General features: G+C 32.9%; 1 protein-coding gene across 4 annotated transcripts in view; it reads right to left on the bottom strand.

Annotated features, from left to right (window-relative positions):
• Window positions 1–5131: 5131 nt before the first annotated feature.
• The window catches only part of TNPO1 (transportin 1), an 87231-nt gene continuing 73546 nt past the window's right edge, over window positions 5132–18816 (bottom strand). For 3 of the 4 annotated variants that reach the window (XM_059916558.1, XM_059916561.1, XM_059916559.1), the window contains exons 19-25: window positions 16644–16742; window positions 16378–16473; window positions 13425–13500; window positions 12442–12541; window positions 10054–10128; window positions 8742–8884; window positions 5132–6781 (exon numbers count right to left, since the gene is read on the bottom strand). In XM_059916558.1, coding sequence (XP_059772541.1) covers window positions 8777–8884; window positions 10054–10128; window positions 12442–12541; window positions 13425–13500; window positions 16378–16473; window positions 16644–16742 — 554 coding nt within the window. In that variant the 3' untranslated portion in view covers window positions 5132–6781; window positions 8742–8776. Of the gene's footprint in view, window positions 6782–8741; window positions 8885–10053; window positions 10129–12441; window positions 12542–13424; window positions 13501–16377; window positions 16474–16643; window positions 16743–18816 lie in introns of those variants that run through there. The other variant, XM_059916560.1, reaches the window with a different exon arrangement.

Below are 18816 nucleotides of genomic sequence, written 5' to 3'. Positions count from 1 at the left end.
TTCCAATCATTCCTAAAGAATCACATGTAATGCTAATGATTGGAGTCAGGCTGATTATGAACTCACAAGATTAAAAACACCAGTCTGTTCAAAAACAGGTATAAAGTGAAAACATCTTAAAAGTCTGTACTTTAATTTCATTAAAATGTTAAAGACAAAAGATTTTTAGCTACAGGCACATTCTAAGATTGCTGCAGCAAATTGGAATCATGAATAACTAATGATTAGGCTGGTTTTGATTATCTTCTTCCACAACCTAAGTCCTAAACTCTGGAATCTTAAACTATTTCTTGATGATGTGTTTCAGACATGATACTCAGGTGTCATCTTCCCCCTCCCCTCCAACCCAAGTGAGGTATCTCAAATGTTCTCATGTGCAGGTAACGAAAGGGAAAAAAACCCCAAGTCTCATTTCCCTTAAAAGTTTTCTGGGTTGCACTAATCTAATCTCAGGCACTTTCCTTGTTATAAATCCAAAAAAAAAAAAAAAAAACAAAGAGTACTTGACAGTTATGCACACACTTCCTCTGAAATATATTAATACATTTAATTAGTAACATGCAACTATAATAATGGATTACAACCTGAAGAGGAAACTACTACTTTTGTAAATATTAATTTCCAAAATTACAAGTCTTATTTTTTTGAAGGATGACCAGAAAGCCTTAATAGGCCACACGTTCATACACATTCATGCAATCTATCCTTTCAATGTTTTATTCATGACTTCACTTAGTTTTAATTCCTTTTTTTGCAGAGCAGTATCTTTTTCCTCTCCCACCGGAAGCTGAACCTAGAATCAACTGTTTAGAAATACATCAATAACAGGATTAAAATGTGGGGAAAACAGGTTTTACTACATTATACAACTAAGAAAATACTCAATTAAAAAAAATAGATGATGTCAAACAAGAGTGCACTAAAGTGTAAGCTAAAAAACCCTCTCAAAACAAACAAACAAAAAAAACAAAGAACAAGACAACAAGACCTATCTGGACCCAAAATGGGATGGGGGAACAGGGGGGAAGAAAGCTCATTTCCTTCCATTAAAAATCAGAGTGAAACATCTATAGTTAAACAACTTTATTAACATAGTCAAGCAGTGATTAACATTCACATCTATTATGTCACATCATACAAATGTAAATACAAAATTACTACAGTACAATATATATTCTCTGCATGATCCAAAATATTTGGTGGCCCCAAAAAACTCTCTTTAAAATTCAGCAGCTTATCAAAAATTAAAACCGTATTCTATTTAAAATGAAGATCTGTTAGCACAGAGTTTGACTTCAAGAAATATCAATTTAGTACAGTTTGAGAAGTTGCAGGAGGATATGTTTGAAGGACACATTCTAACATAGTGTGGCAGGTACAGGAAACATCAGATTTAAAGCTTTTAAGCATAACTCATACAACCTAAGTTGTCAGCAGAAAGATCCAGTTATTTATAACTAAAGCTAAAACTACTAAATTATTGCACCCAATATTAACATGAATATTAAGTGTAAAACTGTTTTATAATATGAAGTGAAGTCATCAACCACGTTTAAACATCTCTTCTCACAGATGATAATCTATTAAGCAAAATTACTTATATAGTATTGTCTTATTATTATCTCCATAAAATTCATCCAATCTTAATTTGGTTATATATCCACAGAGGAAAAACAACAATGAAGCAATATGGGGAAAGTACAGCGGAACCCCTTTATGAGGCTGGTATTAGGAGGGAACCAACATTGCCTTATAGGCTAACCATGTTACAGTATAAGCTTTTAGGAAGATAACTGAACTTGCAAAATAGCTAACTGTGAATAATACCAAGTCACATAGTTAAGGGGATTCTATAGTAGATGAACAAAAATTGCAATACACGGGAAAAGCCTATTTTCCTAATTAGTGATATAATGCTTGGCAAATAGATTTGGTTTGACTTTAAAATGTACAAGAGGTGAAAAAAATAATCACCATTTTAACTTCCCTCAAAATCATGCATACATTAAAAAATAAAAATAAAAACAATACATTCTGGGATACAAATCACAATAAACAGTTGCTATAATTTAAATGTATACCTTAAAATTAATACGCATAATAATTAGGCATAAAGATAAAGAATTCTCTACATATAATACCAATGGGGGGAAGATCTATGTAAGACTGAAAAAATTAGTCACAAGTCACCTGGAAAGTGTACAAGTGAATGAAACTTTCACGTAAAACTGAATTTTTAAGAGGCATTAGAAATATCTCCATATTTAATACAGTATGACTAGGTACTAAGTAGGTATACAATGCTCTTGCATGGTATTATTACTAGATAATATTGTTACACAGCTCTTTATTGATCTGACTTTTAATCTAGATTATTTTAGGCCCTTAATCTGAAGACCAGTTTTCATCAAAATTTCAATGCCTACATTTCAATAACAGTACTAGTAGCGACAGTTAAGTGTTTTCCCCCTTGTATTACTTGCAAAAATAATTCAATAAGCAAAGCTGTGTGTAAAGTACTACTAAAGGAAGGACTTAAATTGCAGTTATGCACGATACACTCTTCTCTTGGGAAGAATGTTTTTGCACCGTTATCTGTTAATACATTCAATATGAATAATATAGATTAACTATATGAAGCAAAAAATCCCACTTTTTTCTTTATGGCAAAGGATTTAAGTTAAATTTAGACTGAAAGGTTTAAGACATACTTTAATTCTGGCATTTCAGCTATGCAGGGTAATTTAATATATGACAGAAAAATTTTCCACTTTCCTATCTTAAGAGTTTGGAGAAAAGGAGAACCAAACTGAATTCTCGCCAGGAAGGACTTATACCACCATAGTCTGCAAGAATTAAGGATTGGAAAATCAGACTAAATGGAAAGATTCTTCATGAAATACACTAAAAAAACAAAGACTACAAGTATGATGACTCTTTATAAGCATACGTCACCAAAGCAAGAAGGATACAAGAGTATTCACCTGAGATAAAACTTGTATCTGAATATTTTATAACTGAGTAGACAAAGCATTTCAATAGAGGAAAGTCAGTTGAAATTATTTTAAAATATACATCTGATCCTATTTTACAATATATGCAATTTAAGCAATTCAGGTCAATGAAAAAGTCTTAACAAAAAAAATCACAGTGTTTATCAATATGTTAATTACAAAATGTATGCTACTTATTTTGTTTTTAAGATGTAATGGCTTGGTTAAGTGTTTTAAAATCTATTCTTCTGAAATCCAACCTGCATCACAAAATCAAGTAGCAGTATAATGTAAAGCATCAGAACTGGCTCTTAAAGATTATTTACATGTTGATTATTTGGAAAATAACCAACCAAAAAATATAAAAAAGTGATCTTTTTTACACAATATGAAGTTATTAAAGAGATTAGACAATACAAAAAGCAAAATTCTTTCCTGAATAAATGAATGTCTGTGGCACTAGGTTCACTTACTAATGGACTGTAACATGGAACTGCCAAACATGCATTTAAATTATATTAAATACACTTTCTGTTTCCAACTTAGGTTGATCAGCAGCTTTTGTTCTGTTAGAATCCTTCAAAGAGAGAAGCTCAAACAGGAAAAAGAAGGCATATATAAAACAGTAAACACTGACCTCCTGAGGTTCCTACAACATAAAAATATTCAAGTAGAAAATCTACATCACTTAGCAGCGGCTATTTCTGTAGTTGAGCACACTAACAGCACTTTAGTGTGTAAGGAGCAGATGAAGTAAGCCGTGCTTTTAAGCATGCCAAGAGGCAGAAACACTGGAATGTAACAAAGACAAACTCACAATTTCATAGACATTCAGTCAACATTCAAAACTATTAAGACTACACCACAAGAATTAAGTTGCTTTATATATATATCCCATGATGTATTAAGTTTTATCAGAATAAACGCTAAATCAGAGCTTACCTCAAAAGATAACTTAAATGGCTTCTGCAAATTCCTATGTTATACTATGTATCTGAAATATAATTAGGAAGAAACTATAACCTCAAGGGGGAAAAAAACCCAAAAAACCCAACCCCATCTCAGGTTGTCAGTCATATTTTATTTATATTTTGTATTTTTAAATTATATTTCCTTTTAATTTAAAAACACGTTAAGTGACTACAAAAAAGGGCACATTCTTATGTTACGTATCTGCTTAATTAGAAATTAATTTTTCAATCCAATAGGTAACATTTTTCAGTCAATAGAGAATTATCACAGGTCCAGATAACTTTATTGAAGGTTGTTCTTGTATGTTCATTTTAAAGTGTTCAGGAGAATTCTGAATTTAAAATTCTTTCAATTTAAAATGTTTACTACTTATTCCAGAATATTAAAATATCTCCCATATTAAATTCTAAAAAGTTTTGGAAAACTACAGTATATCACTAGAATTTAAGGATAAAATAGCTACCCTAATCAGGTTTTAAAGACTAGCTAGGAAGCAAATTTTGAGCTCCCAGTGAGGCAATGGTACTAGAAAGCAAAATGCTACATACCCTTTGGATCCAACTTACAATTAAAAAAAAAACTGTACATTAAAAATATGATTTAATTTCAGGCTCTACAGACTGAAATTTGCAAAGCCAAAGTAGAGGAAAGAAGGTGAAAGAACATGTTAAAAAAAAAAATACACACACACACACACACACACACAACAAAAACCTTTCTGCATGCTACCATGCATCTGAAATTTTTTGAAACGGTATTTATAAATTCACACACATACAGCTCAAACTTCAGTGCAATGGCTGTATCATTCAACACCTTTAGAGGAAGAGAACCATGCAAAGAGGAGCAACTGCTTACAAAAATGGTTATTCAGTATTTATTCTGCAATGTGAAGGTGACAAACTAAAATATAAAAAGGTTTTTATGGCTTAACATTTCTGTTGCAGATTAAATATGCAGCATTGAAAAATGGAAAGGTGTGGCTTCATCTCTGACCAGCAGAGTTAAAAAGAAAAATCTCTCCATTTTCCTTCATCATCATGGGATACACTGTTCAGGCAATCCAAATTAATAAAGACTTGCACTTTCATATGGACACAAGATCAAGTGTACCAGTTAGGTTTTCACATTCACAGTATATAAGAAAATACACATGGAAGGAAAAGTAAAGGGTTAACTTAACAAGGATTTATTCACAGGAATACATGTAAGTAGAGAAAAATAACAGAAAAGCTAAACAAATGAAATGAAGAGGATCCAAACCAACTTTCACTCTGTAGCTTTTTACTTGCACCCTGTGTGCATATATCTAGGGCACAGAGGGCCACCAACATGCGCCAATACAGTGTAGGAACCCTGCATTACATCCATTAACTTAAACATATCTTTAAGATCATGCTTTGAACAAAAAAAGAAAGCTTAGAAGGCAATATGTTGAGTGGGAATAAACATTGAAATATAGCAATCATGTCTTCAACTTCTACAATTGTCTTTATGTGCCAACTAACATTTATGCAGCCTCTTACAGATCTTTTACCATGTAATTTAAGTTTTAGAAGTTTTGATAAAATCACTAGTAGTATATAACCATGCAGAAAGCACATCACACTGACAGCACAGAGGCAAAGATTTTGCACAGGTATATCAGCTTTCCACATTGTGCAGGTTACACACAATACAATATCAATCTTATTCCTAACAGATCCTAAAAAGATATTTCAAGGCCTAGCTGTAAACTACAGTACTTTATATCTATATTCTTAATAAAAATAAAATCCACAAATCTTAAAAAGGAATTTTAAATGCAGGGCTATACTGAACTGGTAAACTGCAACACAAACTGGCGCAACAGAGGTAACTGAATACCAATCTCACTCTATGTGATGCAAGCATGCTACTCTCCCACTAATTTAAAGTACTTTCAATCACTATGAGCCAGAATGCATGCCTGAACCTTAAACTGCACTTTAAAAATAACATCTTGGCCTAGAAATTAAATCTAATGAAGTACAACCATCAAATTATATCCACTACATTAATGTCTTAATGCAAAATCAAGATGTCAATCTTTAGTTTGATATGTCCAACCCCATTTATTCCTCCCTCCCTGCCCACCCCACAAAGGTAAAAGGAGTGACTCATTTGGCATTTCACAGGGTGCTTCATTGTTTATATTTGTTTTGTTTTATTTCCAACTTTCTGGGGTACCTTAAATTGTAACTTCCAAGAACCTGCTTCTACTATTATGGGTAGGCAAGCTGATTTTAACTCTTATTAGCTTTCATTTGTGTAGTTCTTCATCAGCATGCAAAAACAAGTCCCCATCAATGTGGGAAATTTTATAAAAACCTTTAAATAAAAAAAACTAAAAAACCAAAAAAAACCCAAAAACTTTACTGTCTTCTAATCCCCATTCTTAGGTTTCCTTTATTGTGCGCTATAGAATTTTTCCTCTTTCTCATCCCTATGCATCATTTATATGGTTCTTGTTTTGGTACAATTCCCCATAATATTCCAGAATGTACTGTTTTGTGAGTAGATTGAATAGCTTTTTCTTTTTTTTTTTTTTTTTTTTTTTGCTTCTTCACATCCAGTGCAGAGTTGTAATTGGAGACAGATTTCCACCCACAAAGGCTCCAGATGTTAAAACGTTTCCCAACAGCGACTTAATACAGTGACGGCAACACCTCCCTCCCGCCCCTCCCAGTAGGGTTGGGATTGTACTGTATTCCCTACTGGTTTACCCTTCCCCCCTGTAAAGGGTAACATTTTCCCTGGGTGCAGAGGCTCCCTCATAGTCTCCAAGACTGAAGGACCTGTAAGAAAACAGAAACAATTTTATACGTAAAATTGTTTTTCTTTTAAAGCCAGTGGAACACAAAATTAATCAGGTAGCAATGCTATCTCTACCTAAAGAAAATGAGAAACTGTACAAATTGCCTAAGATCACGCTCGTCAATGAGAACCATGTTGCTCCCTTCTCCTACAGCTCTCAGCTGTCACCTGCATCAGATACGAAAAGTGACGCCAAGCTGGGGACATGCAGAGAGGTGTGCAGCGCTTTATACAGATGAAATATAGATGAAATATGCCTTGTAGGTTGCCATCAGTCTAATTATCTATCCTCGTTCGCACAATGGGTCCCAATGGGAGCCGATTATTTCTTATATAACAAGTTGCCTTGCTTTCTTCAAAATTAAGTTAGCACTTTCTTTAGGACAATCACTTTCCTTAGTGAGAAATGAAACATTATCATTTTTGCCAGTATTCCCAACGTTAAGCAAAAAAAAAGAGCGTGACTTATTTTACTCAGTCATGTCCTATACTCTCAGGCCTCTTCATTTTCCTGATAAAGACTTTTTCAATGCTAGCACAGTTTTAATTATGAGAAGATTAAGAAATAAAGGTAGATTACTGGGAGACTGTAACTAGTACCTGACAGTTGTCCTTTCACAACAAAACTTTAACTACTCCTGCGAAACTCTGGACATTTATGAAGATCACTACAGTTAATTCATAACTGGTGAAATGACAGAGACCACATACGGTTTATTAATCAGGGTTATTAACCTGAAAGTGCTCAAGACTTAGCTCACTGTTGAATAATTTAGCCATTGATGCTAAAAGTTATTTCTCATCTATTGCATTCTCATGATTTAACGTAAAGTGAATCAAGCACTTCTCTTAAATGCTAAAGCCACAAGACAGCCGTAAGGACTCAAGACCACTGAGGGACAACACACACAAAGGGCTCTGAGACATTCCAGAGGCTGCAAGTCCATTTCTACTGCCCTTTTAGGCTAGTCAACTTAGATGTTCAAATCTTTCCAGGTTTAAAATCTAGCTCAGAGTAAACCAGCAAGCATGCAAACAGAAACTCCAACATACAAGGTAATTCAAGTAAGTGTATGCCTTCTCAACACACACTGAGTACACTCTCTGACCCTCCAGTTGAACAGGTCTCAGTTCATGTTCAAAAACTAATGAAGTGCGTCCTGGCTCACTGTACTAACCCATATTACTGATATTTATTGAGCCAACTTAGTGTGTTAGGCAATATACGAAGTCCTGGCACCACATATAGAATAGTATTTAATCCTCAAAATAACCTAACGAGGGAACTAAGGCTAAAAGACCAGAATTGTTAGTTTGACTTAAGTCAGAAAAACTCAAACAACAAGAGTGCAGGTGGACTTTCCCCTCTACCACCCCAAATCAAAAAAGAATCTTCCACTGATCTTTTAAAAAAACAGTGCTGGGAACAAGGAAGGTGTTCAATAAAATATGAAGAATAAATATTAAATATTCCTATTTACTGAGACCAAATCCAGTTCCAATTCTACTTGGATTTTCCCTAAAGCTCGCAACACAGGAAGTCCTTGATATATGAGACTATAAATTCATGCTTTAAAAATGAATCATCTCTACCCTGCCACAGTGAATGTCAGTGACCTCTTAAAGGGCAAAAATTAAAAAAAGGATTGGTTGAAGAAATGGTGAGTAATCCAACTAGTACACCAACTTGGATTTCCTTCTACCTAGGATTCAAAGTGGAACCATGCATTTTATCTTGCTTGCTGGCTCATCAATCAATCAATCAATCAATCAATCAATCTCCAGCCTACATGTAAGTAATTTTAAGTCAAATATAACATGAGACTGTTTTACTCAACCTCTGTGGAAAACAAATAGCTTTTATTCTATTCAGTAGTTTTAGACTGAAGTCCTAACTTAAGTTCCTTCATCCTGGAAAATTCCAAATTTCTTACAACTTACCCCTAATTATGGGACTGCAGCCTAAGTGTATGAGATTAAACACCATAAAAAGCTGCAAGACGCTCTTTTAAGGGAAGTGGAAACTGGTCAGAGAAACGCCTCCAATTTTCATCCCCAACTTGATTTTTAAATCCATGAAGGATCTGCAAAAAAGTAAAAAATCATTAATTTATCAATAACAAAAGAGAAACTCTCATATCTGCGTAGCTTCTGAAATCAAACACTACTGATTTTATTATTCTAAAATTTTACCCCTATTAAAGTAGTTATTCTCAAACTTTGTTGAATTCTACACCATTCCATGTCTTGCCTAAAAGCACCTCATAGAATATGCTGCACTTTGCTTTGAGAAGGTTAGAACTCAGCAAGTGTCCTAGTAACAGAAGTACTCTAAGCAATCTGACATAGTAGTAATGAAAAGCAAGCAAAAAGGTATAGAATTCACCCAAGGGATTAAAATTTTTATGCCTTATTAAGTTTATTCAAATTGAAAATACACAAAGCTTTGGGGGTTCATAGTTGCAACTATATAGTTCACTAATTTTTTAAAAAAATTAATTAATTTATTTTTGGCTGTGTTGGGTCTTTGTTTCTGTGCGAGGGCTTTCTCTAGTTGTGGCAAGCGGGTGCCACTCTTCATCGCGGTGCGCGGGCCTCTCACTATCGCAGCCTCTCTTGTTGCAGAGCACAGGCTCCAGACGCGCAGGCTCAGTAGTTGTGGCTCACGGGCCTAGTTGCTCCGCGGCATGTGGGATCTTCCCAGACCAGGGCTCGAACCCGTGTCCCCTGCATTGGCAGGCAGATTCTCAACCACTGTGCCACCAGGGAAGCCCTAGTTCACTAATTTTAATATTAGGTAATTCAAATGTGTAGCAGCATTTTATTTCTTATTTTGTTATGGCTGAGGGCTGACTGGAGTTAACCACAAGGGGCATTACTAAAACACACAGGTTTAATCCTTGCTGTGACCAGTTAGATTTACTTTGTTCAATAGATTATATTACACTCCAATCTTAGTCAGCCATCTTTGAAAATACATGCTATTTTGCATAGGTGGGATAACGGGACTTCATGAATCAGTGGTACTGCTTGAGAAAATATTTTTAAAATACATGCTCTATTGATACAAAGTCACTACTGTATATTAAGAAAAGATCAAATCAACTTCTTTATTACCAAGAACAAAGGTTATATAGTCTACCAGTACTGATTTGAAGAGTCTAAGTTTCATATGAAATAAAAATATAATTTAAATTTCCCAACTAAGACTGTAACAGTCACATGATGTGCATCATAAAGACTTTTTAGTTACCTTACAGAACATGTCTCGCAGATCATCTTTTGGATTAATCCATGATGCAACAGCATCACAAAAAAATATAAAATCCTATAACAAGCAAGAAATACATCTTCAATTGATACTGTATTTGTCAAACACAACAAAAGATACATGTAAACTTCAGAATATATATCAACAGAATCCTAGGTTAAAAAAAAACAACTTTTTTAAACAGCTATAATAAGGAATTAAAGTAATGTCTTCATGGTTGTCCCTGTTACTCCACCATCAAGGAACCTCTAACTCATTCAGTTTATATTGGAATTTAGTGCTACAGGAAAACCCAAATAAACTTTTTGGCCAACCCAATATTTCATTTTACATTACAAAATCCCAGTCTAGTAAACGTGTAGCATCAGCAAGGACTGAAAGCATCAAATAAGCACCAGTTTAAAAAATCTTCATTGATGGAATTAATTATATAAATTCAATAATTTTACAGTTCTGATTGGCCTAGAAATAATTCAAAGCTAGTTAAGTATACACCAAACAAGTTTGACTTAAAGCATAGGAATTTATAGATCTAAATTTCAAGATCCACCTCCAGATAGAAATGTAAATGAAATGATAAGTTAGAAGAAAAATTATATAGTTACAAACAGCACCCAGCCCAACCCAACTCAAACAAACAAAAAAACCCCCAATGCTCAGACTATTATTTATAAGATAATCAGGTTATTCTGACCAGAAGAACAAGGTGGTGACAGGTATATGCTTGAAATACTTCATTTAAGTATTTTTCAAGTTCGACTATCTTACTGAAACAACAGTTCAACATACAACATACAAGATACTGCTGATGTACAACTACTTTAAATTTTACTATTAAATTCAGAAAACCTCATTAATTTCAAATAAAACCACTAATACTAAAATATGTGCATAAAACACATATTTAAGCAAATAAAATGCCACGTGCCCAAAGTTTATGGTTTATTCGAATTATGATTCCGGTGTCTTCTGAATATCAAAGTCTGATGTTAAAAATTTAAATTATATATACATGCAGAATTTGTGATTAAAAATTTAAACATAAAAGAATAAAACTTAAGACATTTTCTTTTAACCATACCCAAATAAAGTATGTAAAAAGTAGAAATTTATACCAACTTTTAAGTTGGTAGTGATTTCATGACCACACGTGTTACTGTCACTGTCTTAAATGTTAATGCAAAAGGAAAAACAACAATAACAAAAAAAAAAACCCTGTATGAAAATGCTCCTTCTTAATATGGTATATACCACATCAGATACCTCTAAAATGTATTAAAGGTGACACAAAGTTCTTAAATATTGGAAAAAACCCATAAACTCAATGCCAGGAGGTTATTTTGCAACTAGGGACCATCGTTTAAGACAGTACTGGCTTGTTTTAATAGTAAGTTATTAATGTTATACAAATGTAAAATTAGCCAAAAGACTTTTTTTCCAGTTCTACTTCATATGTTTTCAATGCCTATCACCTACATCAATTTTGAATTTTATAAGCTGGTATTTCACAATGTTTCTAAACCTGAATTAACAAACAACACAGTAATCCACGTAAGACAGGAAGTATCAAAAGGTCTCAGTTAAAAAATGTTCAAAGCACCTATCCCTTGAAAGTGAAAGGTTATTTTCCGGAAAACCCTTCCCATGCTTTCTTTTCCTTACAATTCATCTGTTGAGGAACCTGGGGCATTTAACCTATAGCCCCACAGCCTGTATTTTGTTGATTTCATACATACGGTGTAAATCAACACGTTCCTTTATGTTTTGTGTGTCAGCTGGATCCAGAGGTTTGATCAGATTCACGTTTAGTACTGCCACCAAATAATTTTTTAAAGGCTAAAGATGTCTAAATATAGTATGAAATAGTGTTAAGAAATGAAATTAAGGATGAATAAATCACTAAATCATAAACTCTCAAAGTTAAAGCAGTTTCAATGGTTGATTCAGTGTTCTATTTTATTCACTACTGAGTTTCTGATCTAAGTAACAGAAAGAGTATCCTACTATTTGATCACCCTCTGAAGTGTAGACAGCCTCAAACTCAGCAAATTGATATTCACGGTTTTAGGAAGCATTTACAAAGTAAATAAGTGACGTCTGAATGTGAATGAAAGAAGCTTTGGCTTAATTCAAGTCAAGAATATAACTTTTATTCTCCCAATCTGCTGTTATTATATGTCAGGACCAAAAAAACATTTAGGAAATAAAAATAGGCATCATCATTTCAAGATATTAGGAAATACACATTTAAAACATAATTTGTTTCAGTTATCTTCAGTAAAAATAGGTAATATTTTTAATAATTATAGCTTAAACTTTAGAGTTTCATAATTCAGAACACTAAAAGTTAAATCCTTTTGAACATCTTACTTGGATTACTCCACTGGGATTCACACTGATCATGGTACAAATCCCACGAAATGCTGAATCCTTTTCCTCATTGTCCCTTATGTTTCTCAGAGAGGTGCACCTATTAAATTATAGAATTGAGTTTAGCATTTAAGTAAAAAGCAGGTTCAACTACAATACTAATGGACAGTATTTAATGGAATAAGCACCAGAGTAGAGATAATGTTTATATTCAAAGAATTTTCATAAAGCTTAAAGTTTCTCACACTTACTATATTATGTTGGGCCCATCTAATCTCAATATAGTGAAAACCTTGAAATTCACAATTCTTACTAATAAATTGCATCTAAGTAATAACAACTGATTTTAATTTCCCATTTAAACTATTAATGAGCTTGAGCCAAGAGTAAATTACCCATTTTTAAAACTGTATTATGACTTGTATTCCATTAAACACTACTAAAAATGTCTTGAATTGAAAGACTGTCAATCGAAAGAAGCAGAACATAGGATATACTGCCACAGTAGAAACTATTATTATACAACTTATGATGTAGATGTTTAATTTTTACATTAACAAGCAAATAAGATTTTTATACATAACAAATTTAAACATGTATTTCTTAATGCAATCCAAGTTTTCAAATTAATTCTAAAAAAGAAACAATGCAGAAACCTAAATTTATAGAATTTGCATGCATCTTTATTTTACTGGTGGATATTTAAATGCTTTTTATGTATAATCAAGCTTTTTAACACAGCAAGCATGTGACAATCTTATCCCATGCATCAATTAGTCGTTAGCCACAACATAAAATAAATATACATGACGATGCTACTGAAAAACCTCACAAACCTGATAGGACAAGATTAGTCACATGGTTGGCAATGATTAAGGATTGTGATTTTTGTAACCAACTGAAAATATATCTAAAAGTGAGATAGAAAGAGAAAGAAAGAGTGAAGAAAAATGAATTAAAAAAAAAGATTGAATAATACACACCAGGGTCTTATAAACTGCTGTAGCATGGGGGCCACCTCTTGAGGACAAACGTAACCAAGACGACCAATTGTTATTGCTAAGGTAACGCAATCACGGTTATACACCACCAAACGCCAACCAAGACATGAGCAAATGAGGGGGAAGGAGAAAAAATAAAGAAAAAACAACAAATAACTCAGAAACAGAAACCAACAGAATTTGTGTATGATAATAAACATAAGATTTCACCAGTGCTGTTTATTACCACCCCCTATAATAAGGGGCAGCAACATATATGGCATACTCTTGGAAAAAGAAAAACAAAAGGAATTAAAAAAACTTTAAAGATTGAGAGAACACCAAAAACCGTGATGAATTGCTTTTCTCGCTCAATCAAGTGTCAAGATATTCTGTTAATAAAATGATGAGCGATTAAACAGATGGATTTAGATTCTTCCTTCAAAGCCAGTTGAAATTTCAGTTTAACAATGAAATCTAGGTTTTCTCCCCCAAGAAATACTAGTAAATGTAAATGATTACATTTCTGAATTGTCTATTCAAACACACTTCTCAGAAGTTAACAGTTAAAAGCTTTCTCACTTCTTTACGTAGCTTTCTATGTGATTTCCATTCTTTGAAAATTATCTAGGAATCTGATCAAAATTTTGGTATATTTTTGGTTTGTTTGCCAGCATTTCCAAAACAAGCCAGTGGACCATTTGTTGCCTGATATCAAAATCAACTATTAAATTTTAGGTGTTATGGTACATACTGAATAAATGGATTGGAAAATCGCTGTGCTATGTCAAATCCCGTTCCGAAAAAAAACCTCGGATGGTGATGATGATAACAACTCAAATAGTCCACTAATTTCAAACCCTGTTTGACAAAAAGGAAATTTAGACAGTCCACTGTAATGACATGTGATATGTGGACCAAAGGAACAAATATTCTGTCCTTGCTATAAAATGCACAGCACATGATAATAGATAATGAAACACACTGATTACATGCTAATATTTTATTTTTAAAAATTTGAAGTGGGAATTAATCAAACATATATTCACCATCAAAATTCAGTTAAGTCCTTAAATTTACAGAGTTAAAACAAGTGCAACTCAGAACTGCATTCTGCAATTCAAAGGTACATTACATATAAATACATTTATACACAACGGGGAAAAAAAAAAACAAACAGAAAACAAACCATGAGGTGCTTTAATGGTGTTCTCTCAAAAACTTACAGGTTAACCTTTCATAAAAAAAAGGTGGGGGGATAAAGAAAAATGTTTAAGGATTACTTGAAGCAAACTACACAGATAATACTAAAATCCAGCAGATTCATATGAAGCAAGAGAAAGAAAACCTATGTTCAAAAGACACAAACTATGCAACATTCTCATTAAACAGGCAAGTATGAACAACCCAATGAAACATGCGATAAAGCAGATGATGGTCCATTGAAAAAGTTCAGTGTAGGATATACTAATTAGAAAAAAAGCAAGTAACTGCATATACTAAGGAATTGGCTTTATGAAATATTAAGATAATGGTAATTAAGTTGCTAAAATATACAGATATTACCTACTGACAATGATTTTACTTTAATAATTATCCACCCCCCTCCTTTGGGGATGGAATAAGAGAAACATTTCCTGCAGTCACTTGTGATAAGAATAATACAGTGAATCCCAAGTGTGTTTCTTAATCATATCAATTCAATCCATCAACTTGAAGGGCATTATCAACTACCTTTTGATTTACTTAGGGTAGACTCATACTTAGAATATAATCTTATATATAAAGCCAATTTGTTCAAGGAACTATAACAAATTCACCACCTGATATCCCACAAGAAACTTTAATATACATTACACTCAACATTTATTTGCAGTTATGCATTCACATTTAAAAATAAATAGGAAGTTTCTTAAGGTTCAACAGTAATTTGATAATGGCCAGGTGTTCCAAATCTGAATGTCATGTATAGGTACTGCATTCTAAAGAGATAAAAACCTGACAAGATTTCATAACCATCCTATACATAGCTTTTTATACTTTTCAGCAAGAAAATCTAATTCACTTTATGATATAAACAGTACCCATACAGTCAAACAGCCATATAACTGTTTCATAATTAAAAGATTTCCTTCCATACCAATAATCACATTAATTAATCACATTAGGATATAATAAACTTTCTATAATTAAAAAATGTAAAATTAAAATACCTTTGAAGATAAATTTTTATTTAGAAAAACTTATTTGATTCCTTGTCCAGTATATTGGTAAGGCATTCACTGACTATGAATATACTACTGGAATTGTCTTAGTATATCAAGAAAAAAATGTGCCTGACTGAAAACAAAATTTACATTTTAAAAAATCAGGGAGGGTGGAAAGAAATAACCCTGAAATGTGTTTTATAGTATGGAAGGTACTCTTTAATATAAACATGCTCTCTATAAATGCAAAAGAGAAACAAGCCTCCTGAATAAAAATCCCACAAGATACTGCTTTAAGTTCCCAATCTGAAGAAGAGTATACAACAAAATACAAAATACATATGCCATTATTAATGAACTAGTCACTATAATGCAATCTATTTTTGGCTACATTTTTACAGATTAAAAAAAAAAAAAAAAGAAAAAAAAATACTCCCCAGCTGCCAGGTACTCTCTGAATTAATGTAAAAGTAAAATTCGTATCATTCAATAGTTATTTTAGTTGGGGCCCATTTTAGGCAGTATTAAAACACTATAACAGGGGAGAAAGTGTTTTTTTGAAAGTTTCTGAAAACTGGCTATGGAATGAAGCTAAAACAGTATATTTCATTACTGAGAATACAAATTAGCTGTTAATTAATAAGCTGGGTTTCTAAAGCTAGCTTTGCTTTAGTTTCTCTACACATCTTAACGTAAAATAAAAAGGCAAATAATTTTCTCTTCACCATAACAGTTCAGTCATATGGTACCTGTATTCTCTAACAACGTCTTTGGTGTGTTGGGTCTGTTAATGATTTCTACAAGCTGGTGCAACACCATAGGAATATAAGGCTGCATCTCTATACCTAGATCATTCCCAAAAGAGAAAACAAAAAAGAAAAATTTCATTGTTAAAATATCAATGTAAAATATTTTTGCCCCCTTTACTGTGATATAATATTCATATATATAAAGCTCATTATAAAATATTAAATTATCTAAAAATGTATATTTTTAAAGGGGAAAAAAATCTTACCCATTTGAATGGAGATTTCTCCAATTGCCCATGTAGCATTATTGCAGACTGAAATGAACTCTGGATTTAGGTTGGTTCCCAATATTGGCATGAAATCAGCTAGAAAAAAAAAGTTTTTAAAAACTATGTAGTAAACTTCTCAATAGCAGTGTTTTGTGCTTTAAAGGAAATCTACCAGATGGAAACTGAAATCTAGGCAAGAAACAGCCTTAAAAAAAAAAAAAAAGCTGTTGGTAATAATTATCTTAAACCGAAGGAGGCAGTATCTGGCCACTGAACGTTCATGTGAAATGTATCAGGAAGCCCAAGTTTTGGTTTTATTTTAAGTATCATTAAAAAGAGCTGGTCAGAGTAATCTCTCTTGTCATCAGACTGAGAAAATTTAAAATAAAGTGAGGAAAACATGATACAATAGAACTTTCTTCAAAGCTGGTTTTTCACACTCAGAAAATTTTAAATCAATGATTTTGGCTTTTACATTAACTTTTACCCTAGTGCTCAGATTGTGGTCTCTAAATATCACTTTCCAGTTAAAAGGAAAAAGGGCTATCAGAGTAATGTCCCACCGCAGGCTAAGGGCAGGAAATGTACGAAACAAGCCTGGACTATTTTTTCATACCAGAAAAGACTCCGGACCCAAGTTGGTAAAGCTCCTGTTGCCAGCGGTAGGACAATTTGAGCATCATGAGTTCATACTGACACTCTAACAAACACAAACTAAACTCTGAAACATAATATAGATACCCGTGGAAGATGCTGGAAATCAATTATTATTTTGAAAACTGGTAAATAAAGAGAAAGAATCAAGTAATTATCCTGCCTCTTCTCCTATATGATTTGTACCTCAGGGCAATAATTTATTGATATGGGAAATGTCTCTATATATGCATTCTCACTACAAAATGAAGAATTAGAATATCATTTTTTAACCCCTAATAAACCAGTCGATCTCACAGTTTCTCAATCTCAGCAACACTGATAATCTGGGTCAGATTATTCTATTGTGGCGAGGGGCTGTCTCACGTGTTGTAGGATGTTTTGCAACATCCTTCGCCTCTACCCACTAGACACCAGTAACACACCCCCAGTGTTAAAATGTCTCCAGACATTGCCAAATTGCTCCAGTTGAGAAACACTAACCTGGAAAATAATCATCATGGTTGGTAACATTAAAAACAGGGAGACAACTAGACACACTGTACCTCCTGAAGAAGGTACGTGATCTATAAAGTCGTAAAATAAAAAAAGAAATGTAATCTTTCATACAAGTTTAAACTCATAAAAACTAAATCAGGTGGCAAATATTTGTAGAACAAGCTTTCCATAAAACAAGAATTCATTACACTTTCATTTAGAGTGGTTAGGCTTAAACTTGATGGTTTACTTTAATACGTCATAAATAATGTTATTATTCAAAGTTCAGAAAGACAGTTATTATTGAAAAGTATAACTGGGAATTGGCTGAAGGTCAAAAGGTACAATCTTCCAGTTCTAAAATAAGTTAGGTTCTGGGGGATGTAGTATATCACATTATAACTATAGTTAACAATACTGTATTGTATATTTGAAAGTTGCTAAGAGAGCAGATCTTAAAAGTTCTCACCCCACACACACACAAAATATTTTAACTATGTGAGGTGATAGATGTTATTAATTAAACACTGTGGTAATCGTTTCCCAATATATACATATATCAAATCATTACATTGCACACCTTAAACTTATACAATGATATGCCAATTATATCTTAATAAAAACTGGAGGGAGGCTCCCCAAAGCACACTGTATCAAATGAAAAAAAAAAAACAACAACAGAAAAAACCATTTTAGATCAATGCTTTAAACCAAGATTAAATGATGGGATATAGAAATGAAGGAAAAATAACCAAAACCCCATTTAATCCATGGGTCTGACAGCAATTCAGGTTACATTATTCAAGGAATCCCTTCTTATCTTCACAAAAGGCTAAGACAAATGCTATGCCATTTCAACAGAAACAAATCATTATTTACTTTTAAGAAAGTTGTTTGAAGTTTCCTATAGTACCTGAAAAATTATGCTGGTTTATCATGAGAAAACCTGATTATTATTATTACTGGGTACCTCTACCAAAAAAGAGAGGCTATTCAAGAAGTATCCATGAACTAGCATATAGGACCAAGGATTCACAGG

The sequence above is a fragment of the Balaenoptera ricei genome, chromosome 3 (assembly GCF_028023285.1).
Source record: "Balaenoptera ricei isolate mBalRic1 chromosome 3, mBalRic1.hap2, whole genome shotgun sequence".
NCBI classification, from domain to species: domain Eukaryota; kingdom Metazoa; phylum Chordata; class Mammalia; order Artiodactyla; family Balaenopteridae; genus Balaenoptera; species Balaenoptera ricei.
The sequence above is the reverse complement of the archived record's forward strand: the minus strand, read 5'-3'. Positions and strand labels throughout refer to the sequence as shown.